We start from the raw sequence: 20,907 nt of genomic DNA on the forward strand, positions 1-20,907 counted from the left end.
GTTCATGTAAGCAAGAATAAGCAGCGGACATAATTTCAAAGAAATGAGAGAGTTCAATGAAATTCTGATGCGTAGAAATTCCTCAAAATATCGTGTTTGAAAATGTTGCCAATTAAAATGCATTATCTCTGCATACTTCGAATTCGTTAAAGACTATAACTATAATATTTATTAATTTACTAAAACTATTATAATCATTATATTTAAACTATTATATTATATCTTTTTATAAGTACTTTGATTCTTAACTCAGTCACGGATGTTCTTCAAGAAATGGCATTCATCCAAATTTCCTATATTTTATTCCTAGTTAACAAATAGTAGATGAAGTAAGTGGCAATAAAATTGCTACATTTGATATTATTTAAGAAGTTTTGTTTCTTGAAGCAACTTAAGTTTTTTTTTCTATGCAAGAGCATTTCAACTTGAAATAGTATCATAAGAAATAATATTGGGGTTGGAAAATTTTTGTAAACCTCTCTTTTAGAGTTTTTTAACTAAAAACTGTTGGAAAAATAACTTTAAAGTATAGAAAGTGTGTTAATTATTATTTTTATTTATTTATCACGTGATATTTGTTGCCGGCGTCCTGGTCCGGGTTCGAATCCCGATTCGGGCATGGTTGTTCTACATCTGTGTTCTATCTGTGAGGTGTGTGAATATGCCCCCCCCTGTAAAAAGGGGTTGTGCAAGCGAATGTGTGAGTTTCATCTTCATATGAGCTAGAAGTCAGACTTCTACCCTCGGCTGCTCAGGGGTCTTTACCCTCAGAAGCTACTGCACTCCCTTTCCGTGGTAACGCGGACACGACATCATCATCATTATGATATTTGTTTTCTCTAATTTTTAATTTGAAATTTCCTCTTTTTAGGAAGATTTTTTCATCAAATAAACATTCTAAACATTGCCTTGGCCATCGTTAGATGGTGCATCATTGACAATATTATGTTTAGTTAAAATCTGAAAGAAGAGTACATTATGAAAGTACAAGAAATCGTGGAATAAAACTGGGGTAGAGGGAAATCTTAATATTCAGAGAAATAGAAACGCTGCCGGTGTCCTGGCCTAGGGGTAGTGCGTCTTCCCCGTGATCAAGGCGTTCTGGGCTCGAGTCCTAGTTCGGGCATGGCTTTTCTCTTCCTTATGCTCTCTCTGTGAGGCGCGTGAATGAGCCCCCCCCTGTAAAAAGGGGTTGTGCAAACGAGTGTGTGCGTGCTATCTTCGTTTGAGCTAGAAGTCAGACTTCTGCCCTCGGGTGCTCAGGGGTCTTTACGCTCAGAAGCGACTGCGCAAAAACTTGGCTTAAAATAGTCCCACACCAAAAAAAAAAAAAAAAAAAGATTAGATGCGCTTCATTTGAAGAAAATTCTGGAGATTAAAAACGTTTCTGTCCCCTGCCTGAGGAATCGAAATAAAAATTTATTGGATTTAGGTTCATCATTTAGAAACAAATTAACAGATGATAAAATGCATTGAAAAAAAGTTGGAAGTGCTTCGATTACACTGTAGCTATACAGAAACGGTCTGCGTAAATCAGAATATGTGAAATATCCAAAGGAATGCATAAGCCAGATCAATCACAATAAAGTATTATCATATTTTAGATTAGATGATTGAATTTTCTTTTCTTTTCAAATCCTTTTAACTATCCTAAATGATTTGAAATGAGATTGTCACAAGTAGCTGCAGATTTTGATGTCAAAACTCTCGATTGTTTTAATAAATCAATGATTTAAATTAAAATGCTCAAGAATATTTGAAAATTGCGTGCTTTTCATTGAGCTACAAAGTAAAACCCTACCGTCATGCCGATAATCGAATGCATATTTTTTTTCATTTGAAAATGTAAATCCATCTTCGCTGCCATTTTCTTACCTAATGTTATAAGAGTTGGAATTATAAAAATTAAAAAAAAAAAAAATGAGAAAGAATACATTTGATGAAAGCTTTGCAATGAAGCTTCTTGTTACAATTTTTGGTTTTAAATCAGTTGAAATGATAGGCTTGAAAATTACTTTTCAGCCACTAACTTGTAAATTGTTGTAGCTATCGAAAGACTTTGAGCTTTAAAATGATTTTTATGATGAAGTGACGATTCTTCTTGATTGATTTATTTTTGTCTTTTCTATTATAAGGGAGGAGTTATGGAAAAATAAAAAAATCTCAGCTTTCATCACATCCACCCTCTTCGAGCTGATAATTACCGTTTTCTCTGTTCTCAAGAATTTGTCCGAAATTCTGTCAGGAAATTCGCTGAAATAGATAGTATTCCTTCCTGTAAGGGAATAGGGAGAGATAGCCCTCTTTCCAATTAGGAACGGGAAGACAGATTCCTTCCTGAAAGGTGCTTAGGGGGTTGTTCAGAAACATTGATTATGTCTGTTTCTATTCACTCCATACATTTAAAAAAAGAAAATAGAAAGTAGAATTAGATGAGATAGCAATTTTTTAATCTAACTATAATGTGATTAGAGTTTAGGTAAGTAATTTTGCAATTTTTTAATCTAACTGTAATGTGATTAGTTTTATTAAAGTACCGTTATTAAAGCAACACTATGGCTATTTTTGGACGGACCTTGCAATTATGTGGAGGAGATGTTTACATTTAACAACGAAGACTCGCTGTTTTATGAGACATAAACATCACAAATAATTAGTAATGCAGAATGTCTTACAGTATTTACATAATTATAATGCTTTTTAAAATGGAAATGAAAAAGAAGAAAAGAGACTAACCAATTCAAATCTGATCAAGTTTATAGTAAATTCTCTTAAAATTTTTTACCCACAAACCTATCCACATTCAGAAGAATTCGGTACAGTTATCGAAGATTATGATGACATTCATGTCGATAGTGAAAAGGAATTTGCTCTTGAGCAAAAATTAGAATTAGAGATAAATAAAAAAAAATGCCTACAAACCAAAATACAATACAGGAATCAGTTATATCCAAAAACATCCGACGAGAAATCGATTTATTTGAAGATGAGGGATTTAGAGGTAAAAAAGTATATCGCGCATTGCTAACAGTACTACCAACTAGCGTAGATGCCGAAAGAGCGTTTTTGACAGCTGGTAATTTTTGCACATAATTACGTTCCAGGCTTAATCACAGTTCAATTGATGCATTATGTTTTTGAAGATCACATTTCAAAAATTTGATAGTACCACAGACTGAATAGTGATATTTACAGTTTTTTGTGAATTAAATAAATAAGATGTTCCTTTACTTTTTTGTGATTCTTTATATACTGTTATAATTTATAAGTTACAAATTATTTTTTGTGATATTTACACTCTCTAATAAAACTGGCAAATAAAACAAAAAAAAAAAAAAACGCCTGTGTTTTCTTTCTTTTTCTAAAATTTCTAATACCGGTATTAAAACCAGTATCCCGGTATTAAGATCTAAAAAATACCGAATACCGGTATTGGAAATTTGGTCCGATATTGCAATCACTAGTTACAATAAAATAAGAAATAACCATAAGCATTCTTAAAAAATAATTGAAAAGCAAAACTAATTTAAAATAAATAATGATCATGTTGAATAAGTTAAAAATGTAGAAATGCGAAACTAAATGGACCTCAAAAAAGTGGCCTTATACTGCCGCAAATTTCCTAATTCACCTCTGCAATTAAACTTTCTGTTCGAGGCTGAGGAGTCACTGTAATGGTGTATATCTGAATGTGTTTGGGAAATTCGAGGTAGATTTTCCTTTTCATATTTTTTAGCAAGTTAAATTTTATAGCTGAAAGTTTGGTGAATTAAAAAAATTTCTAAATTTTTAACGGTTTACGATTTGAAACATAATGATATACATAGTTTAATTTTTTTTAAGTGATTTAATATTTCGATTGTATTGAAAAAAATCAAGTTAATAATCTTGATCCCACTAAAAAAAAAACTCCCCAATATAAGAATTTACGGATGCACGCTTAATTTTAATGGCTTCTTCATTTTTCATAGAGGAATGAACTACAGTATGTGATTAAGATAAAAATTCTGGTACTGGTGGAAGGGAGTAGAGAGTTATTTGCAAATCTGGCAACTAAGACAAACTGAAGATGTGGATCAGCAATCCTTCGCCTTAGTATTTGATGAAATTGCTGAGTTCGAAAAACATATTTTTGTAAAATATCCGTTTGTCTACTATCTGTCTGTGACAAAGGTAACTCAAAAACGCTTTGAGCTAGATGGTTGAAATTTGGATACGGTCTTTACACCGAATTTGCAGATTTCTATCCAATTGTGAGTAAAATCTGTTAAGAGGAAGTCTGTTCGGCTGTTCAAATATAAGTTAACACGATAACTACAAAACGAAGAGAGCTAGACAGGTAATATTTGGAACACAGATTTAATATTTATAGTGTAAACATTTTTCAAAGTTTGAGCAAAACTAACCATTGTCATTGTTAAAAACGCAATGACTTAAATATATCGAATTAGGAATGGGATTTTTTGACTAATGTGTAGTACTGTTTCAAATTTTCGTTTCAATCGATTGAGAAAAATGTGTCTAAAACATAAATTCGATTTTTGGACACTATAAACCACACACCAGGGATTAATGGCCAAAAAAAAAAAAATCAAGGATGACACGATAGATTAAGTAAAAATGGTAACAAGAGGTTATTATTTCGTAACTGTTGTACGCCAATGCTATGCGAGGTGTTTTTTGCTTAATAGTTCAAATTTATTTGTTTTGAAGTTTATACGACAGTATGCAAGAAGTTTTGAGGTGACCAATCTCTGGTTTTTCTAGGATCTAGTTTCTTTAGCAAAGTGCCAACTCTTCCTTTCTTAGGACAATATGATGCTAGATAATTTTATGAAATATATTTACCTTATGTAGAAGAATTATGTATATATGTACCTTATGTTATGTTAAAATAAGCACATTTCTCATTCTTAAAATTCTTTTTTTTTATCTTATCAATCAAAGTATTAAAAATTATTAAAAAAAATTGTTTAAGTCTTCCTAGGATCTTTATAGAATTTTAATGCATTTGTTTATTGATTATTTCATTAAAAAATGCTTAAATGTAAAAATTCTATACAATATAATTCTCTCGTCTATTATCTTATATGTTTCATGCCAAATTGTTGCAGTTCCCGAATGCGAACCCCCAGACTATCCCCAGTGGGGAGGTTACGGACCAAGGCAAGACGTTTATTTGGCCGGTGATGTCATCCATTACTACTGTGATACGGACACTTATATAGGAGGTAATTTCTACCGAAGATGTGAGGATACTGGGGACTGGATCGGCAATACACCTGTTTGCGGTAAGTGTTTATCCCTATTAATATGGTAGCTTCTGGAATGGATCTAGACTGAAAATGGACTACCTAGATGAACTTAGACTAAAAAATGGTAGACATTTAAGAGGGAAAACCAGTGGGGATTCAATCGTAAAATAGCTGTTCACTTTACCGCAAGTTATCCTGTCTAAAACCTTGCTGTTTTAAATCACTTAAAGGAATATATAACATTTGTAGTGAATAGCATATAAGCCAGTTAACAACTACACTACACGGGCATATGCTTTTGTATCCTGGTCATGTTACTGGACTGCGAACTACAAGGTCCCAGGTTCTATCCTCGCGCAATTCAAATCCTCTTCACTTTCATCCCATTATATATTTTCGCAAAAACTTAATTTACCAAATTTCGCTCGAAATAATTTAATGGTGGATATAATTGACAGTTTATTGTCGTTTAAAATGAGTAAAACTGTTACAAAATTCTTGTACCTATCAATCTCATAGTGCCTGAATGACGACTGAGGAACAAAATTATGGATAACTCTCGTCTAGCCGTGTTCTTATTTCAACACGATTTAAAAACTGGTAGACTGATGTATGCTTTAGCAATAAATGTACATTGCAGTCAGCTTCACAAAATATTTTAAAGGTCCCTTAACTCACAGGAGGTCCACACTTATCACTTATATTGAGCCCGTTGTCTTGACTAGATATTCTAAGACAATTAGAATTAGAACAATTACGACGTTCCATATTTTTTTAAGATATCCAATATTAGATAATATGTAAATCGTTATAGAAATCAGTAACAAAAATGAAATTTTTCATTTTTAAAAGATTGTTAACATTGTCTTTTTACGTCTCCTCACATTCACGAAATTTAGAATTTTTTTAGAACTATAAAATTATTACCCTTGCATTAGTAATATAATTTTTAACTTCAAAATATTTTAATATAAGATTAAAATTTCTTATATTTCGCTTATGAGCTTTTTCAGACATTTTGGATTCCTTTTTAAAAAATTAAATCTGCAGCAGTTTCACTATTTGATTCTTGAGTCATAATGCTAAAATTAAGCGTTGACTTATTGACATGTAGTTGCTTTATTAGGTTTATGAGGATATTTTTGCCGTTTGAATAGAAAAATGTATCTTTACTATATACATTTTTCTATTTAAAATCCATTACCTCTTGCTGTTGTTTATATCTCCTATATCATTATGAGAATGTTGCCTTTTTAGTGTTCGCACATGCATTCATTTACAAGAAAGAATTTATAGTTACTTATTGTCTTAAAATTTGCTTTATTTTGATTTTTCTTTGTTAATTATGTAAAATATCAAGTAGAAATTGAATTGGCCCATTAAACGTTGTAATATATACTTTTAAATTTTCTATTGCATTGATTCGTGTCTTAGTTCTGGTCTCCCAACATGGATCAATTTTCAATTTTTCCTTTTTTTTTCTTATTTGTAAAAAAACATTAGATAAATTCTGTAAGCAAGTTTCGCCCACGTTGATGCATTGTATAAGCCTTTACAGATTTTAAATAAATGCTGCAGAATTGGTTCCCTTTCTGGCTACTTTTCAGGCTTTATACTATTTCAGGTAAATGGATTATTATGTGATAAATCACACAGTAAAATTAATATGGATTAATTAATAAGTTCATCGTTTACTAAATAGTTCAACGCTGATGATTATCTTATGAATCATCATGTACTAAAATTGGTCGAAATCCAATATTTGGGATAAGAATTGAGCCATATATATGGGTCAATCAACGCTATAAGAAAATTCTAGTGAGGCCTTTCTATATAATTTATTATTTATGTTTAAAGCTCATTTTTGTATTAAACCTGTAATTAGAGTTTCGTTTTACATTAAAACAACGTTTCGTGTTGAACAAAATTATTTCCTAATTCTATTTGAAGTTCTGGCAAATATAGCTATAGTGCAATACTAGTGCACTAGTATGTGCAAAGGATGATGCATCTATGATATTGCAAAAATACCGGTATTTTTAAATCGATTGAATCTTTGGTTGATTTCTGTAGACGAATAATTTAGACACAGAATTTCTCTTTTCCTAATGATTACTTATTGATGTGTAATTTTGTAGATTCACCTTCTTCGTTCTCCTTCGTCAACCAAACGACGACGGCCGAACCCACCGATATGAATGATGCCGAAAAGGCCACAGATGCCCTTAGGAATACGTGCACTAGCACGAAAGAAGGTGCTGACAACTACTGGATGGGATTGTTGACCACACCAGGACAGCTATTTAGAGTGATGATATTCTTGCCGAAAGGTTTGTGAAAACTGTATTTGATGAGTCACTTTTTGGTAGTGTCAAAATACTATCACAGTTCAAAGATCTACATTTTTTTTCTGAAATCCTCTACATTGTACTACATGTGTAATGTACGATTATACATTAATAATCAAGTAATGTATTTCAACAAAAGAATTTTAAAGCATAATACATATATTAAAGAGAGCACAATTAGGCCTACTTGACAGACTAATGTATGATTTTTCAAGTCCGGTTGGACATCAAGCAGATATTTGGGAATACTTGCAGTACAAAATATTCTCAGACTGATTTTGACGGCCTGATCTTTGCCAATTTTGATGTTTATGCTATTGGTACAAACTTCTAAACAATGTAAAAAGGAGAAACGGTTGATTCACAGATGTATGTATTCTTTTCAACAAAAGATTAAGATTTCAAAGTTTGCAGTCAGAAAGTAAAATAAAAATAATTTACAATAATTTCAGACCATATCTTATAATATATCTATGCCATATCTAATATATCTACTCCAATGTAATATCTAAATACCATATTTAATATTATATCTATGCCATATCTAATATTATATCTATGCCATATCTAATATTATATCTATGCCATATCTAATATTATATCTATGCCATATCTAATATTACATCTATGCCATATTTATTATTAATGTGCTAGCTATAACATTGCGACTTTTATGGCTGATCTAAGCTCAGATGCTCTGTATCTTCTTTGAAACAGTCATGGATTAAAAATTCAGCCTTTGGAATTCATTCTCCAGAATTTCAGAGCTGCAACAATCCTTGCAAGTACTTTAAAAATATTTTTTTTCATAGCATTTACCGATTTTTTCTAAGTTGAAAGACATCTTAGATATTATTTGATATTTTTTAATTTGATAATTATAACATATTGGCACTTTGATAATACTCAACTCAAAGTTCAAAAAGTACCTAAATGGGTCACCGTTTAAGCAGCTTCAGATCGCAGCTCAAAATTGTCTAAAAAAATGATTACCACGCAGAGAAAAAGTAAGAGAAAAACTGCCCTAAGCAGCAAGAGTAGTCGCTAAATAATTGGCCAATGGTCGCAATGATCGGGTAAAACTCGCCCGTTTTTCCAAGACGTCGATTTACGTATATTTTTTCTCTCGTCTCTGAAGGTCATTTTTTTATCAGGGAGAACTGCCATGGCAATTTTGTGCAAACGATCGTTTTAAGTAACCGCCATATATTGAGCGCGACACAGAACGATGAAGGATTGAACAGAACAGAACAGAAAAGAACGATTAAAGGATTGTTCCCTTCATATGATTAAGGATAAATTCTCCTTCCTTTCATTTAAAAAAAAACCTTTTTAAATCTCTCCCAATTTACTGTGACTTTATTTTTAAATTCTTTCATTTTAATCTTCACGACTTCTTATATATATTAAATATTTTTTGTCTAATTAAAAAACATTAATTATTTTGATAGCATTTATCCGGTTAAAAATTTAAACTATTATGGAGTACTTTTTGTTTTTCATTGCTGAGTTACCAAACCGATTAATTTCGCAAGAATACTCTAAAATAAAAGATGTTGATCTTATTGAGAAGTCTTATTATTTTTTTCATGTACTTGCTTTCGCTTTCGGATTATGACATCTAATTATCGAGACTTGTATGTTTTTTCATCGCAGTTAATGTAGCATATGAAGTTCTGATGCTAAAACAGAACGGCCAAGAATTCAGCTGTGGGAAGAAAGAAGGTTTTGTTGGTAAGTGCCATTTAGATAATCTTTTTAATATTCGAAATTTATTTATGAAATTCAATAATTGAAATGTTTTAATGTTTCAGACAATTTGAATTGGGAATTTCACAACTGTCCAGAGCCGCAGAATACTGATGTGATTGGCATTAAAATCAGATCGCTGAATTCTGAACCTTTGCAGCTTTGTGAAGTAGTGGCCAACACACTCACATGTAAATAAATTTTTATTTCGATATTTTTTCTTTAAATTCAGATAAAATTTCCAGCTAAGATCAAGATTTCATTGCTTACAAGAGCTCCATATACCATTTGTAATATATTAAATGAGGCATTATACAGAATGCAAGGGAAATAAAAGTAACCAAGAAATCTTGAACCAATTGCAAAATTATATAAAATAAAAATTATAAGATATAAAAACAAAATATCTTTAATTACTTGTCCTAGAACGGCACAGTTAATACAAATAAATATAATAATAATATAATAACTAAATAAATATAAATATCGGATCCTTTGAATGCCCATAATATGTCCAAGCAATATTTAATTTCACGATATGCATTTAAAGTTCTTGATAAGTGAGATATTAAATAGTAGCTACGATATAACAATTCTATAATTAATAGAATGTCATCTGATACATACAAACTTTTCACAACCAGAAATGAAAAAAATCTAATGAATTTAATTTTGAAAATCAGATATTATGAGTAATAAAAGAAATTTTCTTATTAAATCATCACCAGGCCATATATAGCGCCATCTATCGGACCATGAGAAACAACGATGTTGCGATATAAACATTGTTTTACCGAACAATATGGTATATAATACATAAGCATCATTTGAATGGGTTTCTTTAAATACAAATGAAATTTAAGAATCCAACTAACAATATAAGTCGGACTTATTTATCCAGTACTAAAATATATGCTCTTTCATGCAATGACTTTCAATATTATTTGTTAAATAAAAATATTTTATACATATATATGTTTATTAAAGATACAAGACTAACAAAACTCACGTCTGAAAAAATATTCCAAATTGGAATTTGTCTTTATTCAGAAGGGATACTATTTTTAATTTTTCTAGAATGCATATCTTCTATCAAAAGCCTTTTAGTAATTCTATTTTTATATTTTGCATAAGTAGCATTTAGCATTTTGTATAATATCTAGATATGGAGTTTAACACCTGGATAATATGCATATAATATGTAAGTAATTCATATGTTCTCCATAAGTTTATATAAAAGATGGCAATAAAGTTACACATTAAAACATAGTAAATTGAGAACTATTTGCTAAAATGCGTGGAATATGTTTGAAAAGGTAGAGTTTTTTATTTAAAAATAGATTTTTAAATTTTTTTCCAGAAATCTACCAATAATTACAACTGAGAGTGTCATTATAAAGAAAGCTCCCAGAATAAAGGCTACTTTAGGGAGAAAAAGATCGCTTATAAGTAATCAGCAATTACTAGAAAGTTGAGAGCAGGAAGAAAATAGAGTGCAGATGAAAAAAAAAATTTTGCTGGAAACAAGAGAATATGCGAACACTGTCATCAATTTTAAAATATTGCGATAAGAAAATACTGGAATAAATATCTGCAAATTTCACAAAGATGTCCCATATGCCGCCAAAAAGAATAAGAATTAAGTACTAAATGTAAAAGTGCCAATACCAATGCTAAAGCCAATGCCAACGCAAAATTAAAAAAAAAAAATCAAATATCTTAAGTGTATTTAGGTTAAATTTCAGAACATTTCTGATTAGTGGTTCTTAAATTACAAAATCTTAAAATCATGAATTTAATCATAATTGCATAATATGTTAGTAAGACATTCAATATTGTGCTTGCTTGTCATATAAGGCAGGTACTATGAAATAATGATTCAGACATAGTTGTTAAATGACTTGGGTAATGTCTTTTATAAATAATTGATTCTTGGATAATATGATTAACGTAAATCCATCACAGCATTTAATATATTAATAAATATATATGACCAGTCAACACACATTTTAATCATACTATTAATTTAGCAAGTAATAGAGGGGTTAAAATAGAAGTTGGTTTATCTGAAAATTGTGAAACATGAAAAATTGTAGCATTGTAGTTTATTTTTTACCATTCATTTCTAGAAAAACCTGACCTTCTGACATTTTCAGATATTTTAAAGTCATCGCATAAGAGCTGGATTTAATTATTCATCTAAATGCGGTTATAAGATTTAATTCAATGAAAGTATATTAATATTCATTGAATCATTAATAATTACTTAATATTGAATTTTTTTAGTTTCATTCATTTAACAAGAATGGAATGGTTTTTATGCATTTATTACCATAAAAAAGCAGTTAAATTAATAAATTTATGTAATCACTAGGAATGGACTCAGTTTAGATCTTTTCTCTGAGGCGTCTCGATAAAAACGTATTGTTTAACTAAATAGAACAGGAAAAAAAAACTTTTATAATTCTCTGTCTAATCCCAAAAATTTCTCTGTAAATAAATTAAAAACAAAGTATTATGATCTTCATGAATTCATTCATATTCAATAAAACGAATTGAATGAAACACTGGGAGGTAAAAAAAGAACAAAGGCGAATGTACTTACAAAATTGTACAAAAGAGACAGTAAACTTAACATACAGACCATACAAAAATGTTTCAATGTAGACAGAAAGTTGTTTGTACATAAAGTTTGGAACTACAAAATTAGAAATAAATGTAGAATTAATAAATCTACAAAACATAGAATTTAGTGTATTTCTATCTCAGTTCTGTAGAATGTCTTCAATGAATTGCTGCATTTACTAATATCTTCATGAAACATGTAGAAAAATTCATCCTGATTCGTATGCATATTGGGATACTAAAACTTATTCCTTTATATTGATTTCAGTTTTGGCGATGAATTAACACAGATTGGAGTCAAATGTACACCGATATTCACAAAAGATTAAAACGACGGCATTTGAATAATTCGGTTAGCAGATCTATACTCAGAAAGTTCGATATGTCTTCTTTCTTCCCTATTTATTGGTGGAAAAATGACGGCAGATACAGTACACTCCCGAGTATGTGGTTCGCGACAATCTGGACTAATTTTCTTTTATCGTAATTAAATGAGGAAGGCAAGGCGTCTATTAAGTCTCTGTTAAGGACTTTTTCAAAACCTAAAAACTGTAAGTTTTGACTTTTACCTTAGGGTTGCCTTTTCATATCTGTTTAATCATTTATCAGTGAAAAATAAAATAAAATTTGTGCCAAATTTCTTAAGAATTAGGTTAATGTTTTGTTTGTGTTTCCTGCATTTAAGTTAGGCATTACAGATTTTATGTTAAAATGTGAAAAGTTTATATCCTTTAATATATTTTCTTCTCTAATAAATTCTTGAAACGTGCAGTGCAGGATATAAACATACTTAAATTACCAGTACATTTTAACTCGACACGTTACCGGCAACTGCTTCTATGATTCACCGAGCAGCAGCTGCATTCACATTGAGATAAATGGAGGGCTTAGTACTCAATGAGAATGTACTTATTATTACAGTGAGGTTCCGCATAAAAATTTTGTCTTCTGGTATCGTCTGTCTTTTGGTGGGCAAAGAAATGAATTCATACAACTCCGCTCGATCCGGCTTTTTTGTTATCCGGCCTGCCTTTCCGCCACATTAGGCCGGATACTCTGGAGTGTACTGTAGTACTAATTTATTTGTGCACGATTTGTGCTTTATTTTTATTTGTGCCCTATAAACTATGTGTTTTTGCTATGATTCCTACAACGATGCAAATGCAGAGTAGTATTTAAAATAATTGCAAATAGATATTTATGCTATTCTAAAAAAATTCTTAACAATTTTAATAATGTTTCTATGTTTTTTCCTAAATTGTTTGCATATACTCATCACTATCTAACTAATTATATATATTTTTTATGATTTATATCATCACCTATAGTTCCCACCTGCATTGATCCCCATTTGAGGATTGAGAATGGTAGGCTGCAGTTGAATCGCAAGACGGCCACCCTGGTGTGCGATGCCGGATATACTCGAAGCCCTTCGAATCGAATCGAATGCGTTAGAACGGGAATCTGGAACAGAAAGAATCTCTACTGTTTGGGTAAGAAATATTTTGCTAAGACTGAGGTCATTATCATGATTATTTTAAAACAGAAATTACACTCACTTCATTTATGTCTTTGAGATCTTGGAACAAAAATTGTTCTATCAATTGATTTTTAGCAAATCAAACCTTGAAATTTCCCATAAATTATGCTTTTAATTAGAATTTAATAGACTTATGAAGCCATATATAGTTGTCGAGAAATCTTGGATAGATTGTTAAGCTATGCAAAATAAATAAATTAATTAATTAAAAAGCCTTATAAAACTGTAAGGATATGGGTTTCAACATCTGTTTTTCTTTAATAGTCACTTTTGATATTCGTTCTTTATTAAGCTTTAAAAATGTTTAACTCTCTAGTCTAAGATTTTTGATGTCAACATGCTATTTATAATTTCCAACTGGAATTCTGTTTCCCTCACCAACACTTTATGTAATGCCGACTTTACAAGGCATTAAATAAAGTGTTAGTTAGTTAGATTCGGCCAATTATAAGACGGCCAGTAGGCAATTCATGCGTAGAAAGGCTGAAAATTGCTGTTTGTTTGATGGCAAGTAATTGTCCCGACGGAACCACAATATTTTGCTGTATTGTATTTTTTTCTTACTGCGCATGCGTTTGTAGAATTTGGCTGGTTTTTGGCGTGAAATAATTCATCGCTTATCATAGATAAATTCCGACATTTTTTGTTCTTTGTTCTTTCTGATGCTAGGTTGTGTGCTCCTTTTTTCTTTTTATTTGTCATTTTTTTCTATAGTTTTCCAAATCTAGGTATATTGACATTTTTTTAATTTTATTTTACCATGTTTTTTTGTGTAAATATGCATTATTTTAATACGATACGCAGTGAAAAAGAAAAATTCTGGAACCCAAAAATGGAATTGATATCTAAGCTTGGAATACCTGAATTTAGCTTATGAAATTGTGGCAAACATAAATTAGCCCCTTGCTGCGCATGCGCTGCTTACTGGTCGTCTAATAACTGGCCGAGTGTAAACCCGGTATAAATGCGCTTCAATAATCACGCCCTTTTCGAAGTCTACCAAATCAGACTTTAAAGCGTTGATATTAAAATTCCATGGGGACTTATAATAATTTATTGAAAAGTTAGTACTTGCATTTCCATCATCAGTAAATATTTTCCTTGTTTTGTTTTCGGGGATTTACTATAATTTAGATGCAGACAATTTTCACATCATTTTGTATTCAATCTATATAATACAATACTAATTAAATTATACATTCCTAAACAATTATTTAAAAAAATATATTGTCACATATTACTTTTCCCTATCGAATTAAGTAATGTATCGAGATTAAGTAATGTATCTGTTTGGTAATCAGAACGTTACATAATTTTTATATTTTATACAACGATCGCTCTGATTGTAATACTTAATCTATTAATTTCTCAGTGATAATTATTTAGTCAATAAATTTTATAAGCATTTTGGTGAATAATTAAGTGCATTATGGTTATTTTGTGATGAAATAGTTTCCGATTGATGTTATATTTTAGTGTGTTATAAAATTCACAATGACATAAAATAAAATTTCGAAAAATGTAGCAAGAATTTAGTTAGTTTCATTATATTTTATCTACTTCAATTCGATTTGAGATTAACAATATCACAAGAAAAAGGCTACCTATTCCAAGTATTAAAAAAAACATTCTCCAGTTTTTATTACCTCTTCATTTGACAGAATTCATTCATCATTGAATTCAGAAGACGAAATTGAATATGGTTTTCTTTATTACTGCTTTAAATGTTCAAGACTTTCTCTATCTTATACCTTCAAAAATAAGGAAAATTTCTTTCTTTAATTAATTAATCTTTAATTCTTTATTTAATTCTTTAATTCAAAAATTGAATGTAAAACTACGAAGGATTTTGCTTTGCATATTTAAAATAATGTAATTCATAAAGAAATTGTTTAAATTTCAAAGATGCTGTTCCTATAGTGTAAATTTACAATCTATTGTTATTTACGAATAGAATAATTTAATAATATTATTCTGAAAGCACTATTTACATTCTCTCACACATTGTTTTTGAAATTTTAAGATTCGCGCAAAAAAAAATATATGATTACCTTTTGAATTAGATGGGTCTCGGTCGTAAGATCTCGGATTCGGATTCGGAGAGTAGCAGAAACCAGTCTAGATTCCACCGAAGAACCGTCATATAAGCGGGTCTGGTGCACGTTAAATTAGTCGAGGATAAACGTCCACCCGCTGGTGTGGTGTAGAAATTTGACGAGGGATATCAACTCAAGTGTCGTTCTCTTCATCTGACCGTGGTTCAAAATTACGAGGTCCGTCCTAAAATAGCCCCAGTGTTGCTTTAAAACGGGGCGTTAATATTTAATAAATTAAACTGAACTTTTGACCTAGATATGTTTTTCGACACAGACTTTTCAAAATCATTTCAATGGAAAAAAAATATTCGAAAGCATACCTCCTGGTTTCCTCCTGTAACTAAAATTATTTTGGAAGATATGCAATATAGAATGGCTCAAAATAGATTTTGTAAGAGTAAGATAGATTTTGTAAGACTCTGTAAAGAGTTATTCCATATACGTTCAAATTCATGATCATTTTTTACTTATTGTATGATAACCAAACCAAATTTATATGATGGAATGGGTTTTTGCTTGTTGATATATTTAACTATTAAGTAATTACTGCATCAGATGTTTAATAATTTATACGACTTATTTCATGCGTTTCAATTACCAAGAGACATCAATGCCTTTTAGGTCTTCTTTGTGTTTTTTGACATAACATAATTTGTTTGCAGTTGATCAATACAATGAAACTGAGCGAACTTAACATTACATTTCGTCACAAATGTTGATTGATATGAAGTATTTTCTTCAATTCTGGGAGGCGGTTCAATCTTTTGACATTTCAGTAAATTTCTAAGCATTCATCTATAATGCACCCTTTCACCAATACAAAAAGGAACACCTTAAAGAAAATGTAGGTTTGATACATATTGAAAACAGGAACTATTTTTTCTTCGCTTTCGTTACGTGGTTTAGTCATATGACAAGGTTTTAAAAATGCAGATTTTTTTTGTATATTATGTATTTTCACGTGGAAGTCGATTGTTTTATTTATTTCAAAAGCATTTGCCTCTTTTGCATCTTTTTATTAAATGTCATTTGTATATAATTATGTTGCTCTTCAACATATTTATCTACATACCTGATTCTTTCGTTGTAGACTTTCAATCAATTTGCCAGTCTTCAGATTTACGCCAATAATATTTTGTAAGTATTTAACGAAATTTGAATCAAAAATACTTTTGCCTTCTACCATAGAAAATTAAGAAGAAAGGATTGAGTTTTTCCTCAGTAATGTAGAATGTTTTTGGATGCCAATTGATATATGAGGCTATATTCAGCTGGGGCAAAAAGTTTGTTAGGTTTAGTAAATTATATGGGAAGATTTGTGAGTATAATCACTGGAGAATCTTCTTCAATTTGCAGAAAGATCATTGATGAATTAAAACTATTGAGTAGAATTTAGTTTTTATAAAGAAGGGACAAAAATACTGTCTTCCAAGCAAACACATTTCAACGATAAAAATTTAAGTCTTTATTTGGCAAACTATGAACCAATAAATATATCGGCAAAAAGTCTTTCTGTTTTGCAATCCAAACATAAGCTATATATTTTTTTCATTTCAAATGACTTTCAACCACTTATTAGATTTTTTAATAAGAGAAAGTCAAAAGAGTACATAACAAATAAGCATATTTTACAAAAAAAGAGGCTTTATTTGATTAATAATTGATCTACATTTCAGAGAAATTTTCTTCAAAAGTCATTTTAAAATATATATATTTAGAGGGAAGAGACTCTTTATAACTTCATTATGAGGTAGATGAAAAGAATAGACGAGTTCCAGGAACAGCTATTTAATTATTTTCTAAGTTCCATATTTCACAAGACAACACTAACACGAAAAATGCATTACACTCACTTAGAATACAATCTAATAATGACCCCCAAGAAGTATCATGGGAAATATATTACTGACGTTAATGAGGTAACGCCATTTGTTGTATCAAAAGAGATGGTAGTAGAGTTATGTAACTGCTACATTTATACACTGAGTGACCAAATTATTATGACCACCTGACAGTTTTATGCAAAATGAGCTATTGCGTCACAATGTTGCCGCTAGAGGGCGAGATAGCTATAAAAAGGGAATGCAAGGCAAGTGAACCATCAATTGTACTGTGTTTGTGCGGAAGTATGGGCAAAAAACGTGACTTAACTGAGTTTGAACGCGGGATGATTGTAGGCGCTGAAAGCGTCGGAGCCAGTATCAGAAAAATGGATGTTCTTGTGAAGTGATCAAGAACAGCAGTTATTAATATGTATAGGGAGTGGACTACTAAGCAGAAAACCGTGTTTCAACGTGCTGAATTCTCGAGCGTTGAAAGGAGACTAACCAGAATTGTCCATTCCAACAAAAGAGGAACGTCAAATAACAGGGAATCTTAATCAATATGCAACTGCGAATGTCCCTGAATGAACTGTCCGGCGCACATTACACCGTATAGGCTATAGGAGCCGAAGACTTGTTCGAAAGCTCCTGCTGTCAGCCTTGAACAAGAACAGACGTCTCTAGTTTGCAAAGGCGCATAAGAATTGGAGAGTAGATGACTGGAAAGGGGTCATGTGGTCTGATGAATCGTGTTTCAATTACACCATGCAGATGGCAGGGTTCGGATGTGACGAAAACAGAGCGAAAGCATGGATCCCGACTGCATTGCCACAGCACTTCAAGATGGTGGATGCAATATTATGGTTTGGGAGATGTTTCCTTGGCATTTCATGGGTCCTTTGATTACTGTGGAACGACGTCTGAATTCCCAAGGGTATTTAAGTGTTCGCGCAGATCAAGCACATCCTGTTATGTTTATGATGCACCCTGCCGGAGGTGGATACTTTCAGCAAGACAATGCACCTTGTCATACAGCTGGTATTGCCGTTAGATGATTTGAAGAAAATGGCGCTGACTTTACCTGACTTCGTTGGTCCGCACAATAACCAGATCTCAATCCAATTGAGAATTTGTGGGATGAGATCGAACGGGGCATCAAACAGCTGTATCCAGTGCCATCCAATCTGAAGGAACTGGAAAATGCAGTTCACCGGATATGGGGTCAAATTCCTCCACCACCAACATCTTACAGAATGTATGCCAAGAAAAATGTGAGCAGTATTACGGGATAAAGGTGGTCCAACACCGTATTGAGGGGTTGGTCATAATAATTTGGCCAGTCAGTGTATATTCGGAAAACTACTTGTTCCTTAGAATATTCAAACTGTCTCATAATAACTGTCAGTTATTGCAACCTTATAATGAGCTATTAATTGTAAAATGTGAGAGTATATTGCTAAGGATTGATATACTGGATGTGCATGGTATGCTTTTTTTTATCGAAATAAAATTTCAACATTTTCTTCTTTAATAATCTTTAGGCACATAAGGCTGACAACTTCTCAGTCAAACTCCTTTTCTGGCATTTTGGACGTCAGTGATATCTGAATGACAGGTCGTCGCTAATAATAACAAGGGTACTAAGATCAATTGCAAAATAACAATCACTGGTGCATGGACCAGTGATTACTATTAAAAGATGCGGCCCGTTAACGGAACACAATCACATCACCATTGCCCTATCGTACAGATAAATGATAACTCGCTTATATAAATATATATATATATATATATATATATATCCGACGACTTTTTATCATTATATTTTTAAAGATTTATTTAAACCAGGAAATAACCAGAAAAACCAGCGAAAATTATTGATTTGCATTGGTATTTAACCAAGAATAAGTAATAAGAATAAAACTATTCGGCTTTGGGGAAGATGGTGTAAAATAGATATCAATTAACTTTAGGAGGATTGGAATATTTGCATTATCGTAAAATAAAACAAAAATTATAACTCTTTCTTCCTGCTTAATTTGGCTTTACATTTTTCAATATTTAAAAAATTCCAGTCGTGGGAATTTTTTTTCCTTTTTTATAATAATGTTACTTATTTATAAAGTTACTTCATGTAACATATTAGGATCCTAATATATTATGTGAACATATATAATGTTTTTTTTCAAACTTATTTAAGGTACATTAAATTATTCTTTATAAATCGAAGCATTTGCGTTATGAGTTTGGTATATCAATTTTATACATTATTAAGATAAAAGGCAAAAATGGTACATTTCTATGTTATATTTGATAATCCAAAGGCAGTCATCAATTTTAAAAGGATTTTTTTTATAATCTACTCAGGTAATTTTAAACCGTTTGACGTTATTTATTTTCGCAGATGAACTTAGCTGAGATTAATTTGTGAGATTACTCTTTCTAATAACAAGGGTAATAAGATCAATTGCAAAATAACAATCACTGGTGCAGGGACCAGTGGTTGCTATTAAAAAGTACGACCCGTTAAAGGAACACAATCTCATAACCACTGCTGTATCTTACAGAGAAATGCGAACTCGCTTATTTATATATATATATCAAGTCATCAATTTTAAAAGGATTTTTTATAATCTACTCAGGTAATTTTAAACCGTTTGACGTTATTTATTTTCGCAGATGAACTTAGCTGAGATTAATTTGTGAGATTACTCTTTCTAATAACAAGGGTAATAAGATCAATTGCAAAATAACAATCACTGGTGCAGGGACTAGTGGTTGCTATTAAAAGGTACGACCCGTTAAAGGAACACAATCTCATAACCACTGCTGTATCTTACAGAGAAATGCGAACTCGCTTATTTATATATATATATCAAGTCATCAATTTTAAAAGGATTTTTTATAATCTACTCAGGTAATTTTAAACCGTTTGACGTTATTTATTTTCGCAGATGAACTTAGCTGAGATTAATTTGTGAGATTACTCTCTCTTCAACTTTCTTTTATACTTCCCACAGAAAATCCTGAACAAATTAAATAGTTAATACGAAGTCAAATATTTGTATCACTATTTATTTTCGTAGTTTTTTTTAAAAATGACAATATTTCCTTTAAAATAACTTCGACATCTATAAAATATAATTTTTATAAAAAATAATACTAATTAAGAAAACATTTGATGCGGCATTTGCATCTATTTGTTTTTTTGGAAATTAGAATCAAAACTAAGAAAAGGCAATTTTATATCTTTAAATTTCTATTTCATTTGTAAAGACTACACTATTTAAAATATAATTTTCAATTTATTATTTAAAAAATTTATATTTTTATTTAATCATAATTGTACAACTATATTCATCATCTCTTCTTTCACCATGTTCCTTTTATTGTTATTATTTTTAAATCATTGATTATTTTTACAATTTCCTGCAACTTCATCAGCTCAGTATCCTTAATAGTAATTTCATT

The 20,907-nt window shown here is 30.8% G+C and overlaps 1 protein-coding gene across 2 annotated transcripts in view; it reads left to right on the forward strand.

Moving 5' to 3' along the window:
* Positions 1-20,907, forward strand: part of LOC129964214 (uncharacterized) — a 39,014-nt gene that overhangs the window by 16,601 nt on the left and 1,506 nt on the right. The window contains exons 2-7 of one of the 2 annotated variants that reach the window (XM_056078936.1): positions 5,115-5,291; positions 7,394-7,585; positions 9,260-9,337; positions 9,418-9,543; positions 13,306-13,470; positions 16,704-16,750. In XM_056078936.1, coding sequence (XP_055934911.1) covers positions 5,115-5,291; positions 7,394-7,585; positions 9,260-9,337; positions 9,418-9,543; positions 13,306-13,470; positions 16,704-16,744 — 779 coding nt within the window. In that variant the 3' untranslated portion in view covers positions 16,745-16,750. The remainder of the gene's footprint in view (positions 1-5,114; positions 5,292-7,393; positions 7,586-9,259; positions 9,338-9,417; positions 9,544-13,305; positions 13,471-16,703; positions 16,751-20,907) is intronic. The other variant, XM_056078935.1, reaches the window with a different exon arrangement.

Source organism: Argiope bruennichi, chromosome 3, assembly GCF_947563725.1.
Source record: "Argiope bruennichi chromosome 3, qqArgBrue1.1, whole genome shotgun sequence".
In the NCBI taxonomy this organism is placed as follows: Eukaryota; Metazoa; Arthropoda; class Arachnida; order Araneae; family Araneidae; genus Argiope; species Argiope bruennichi.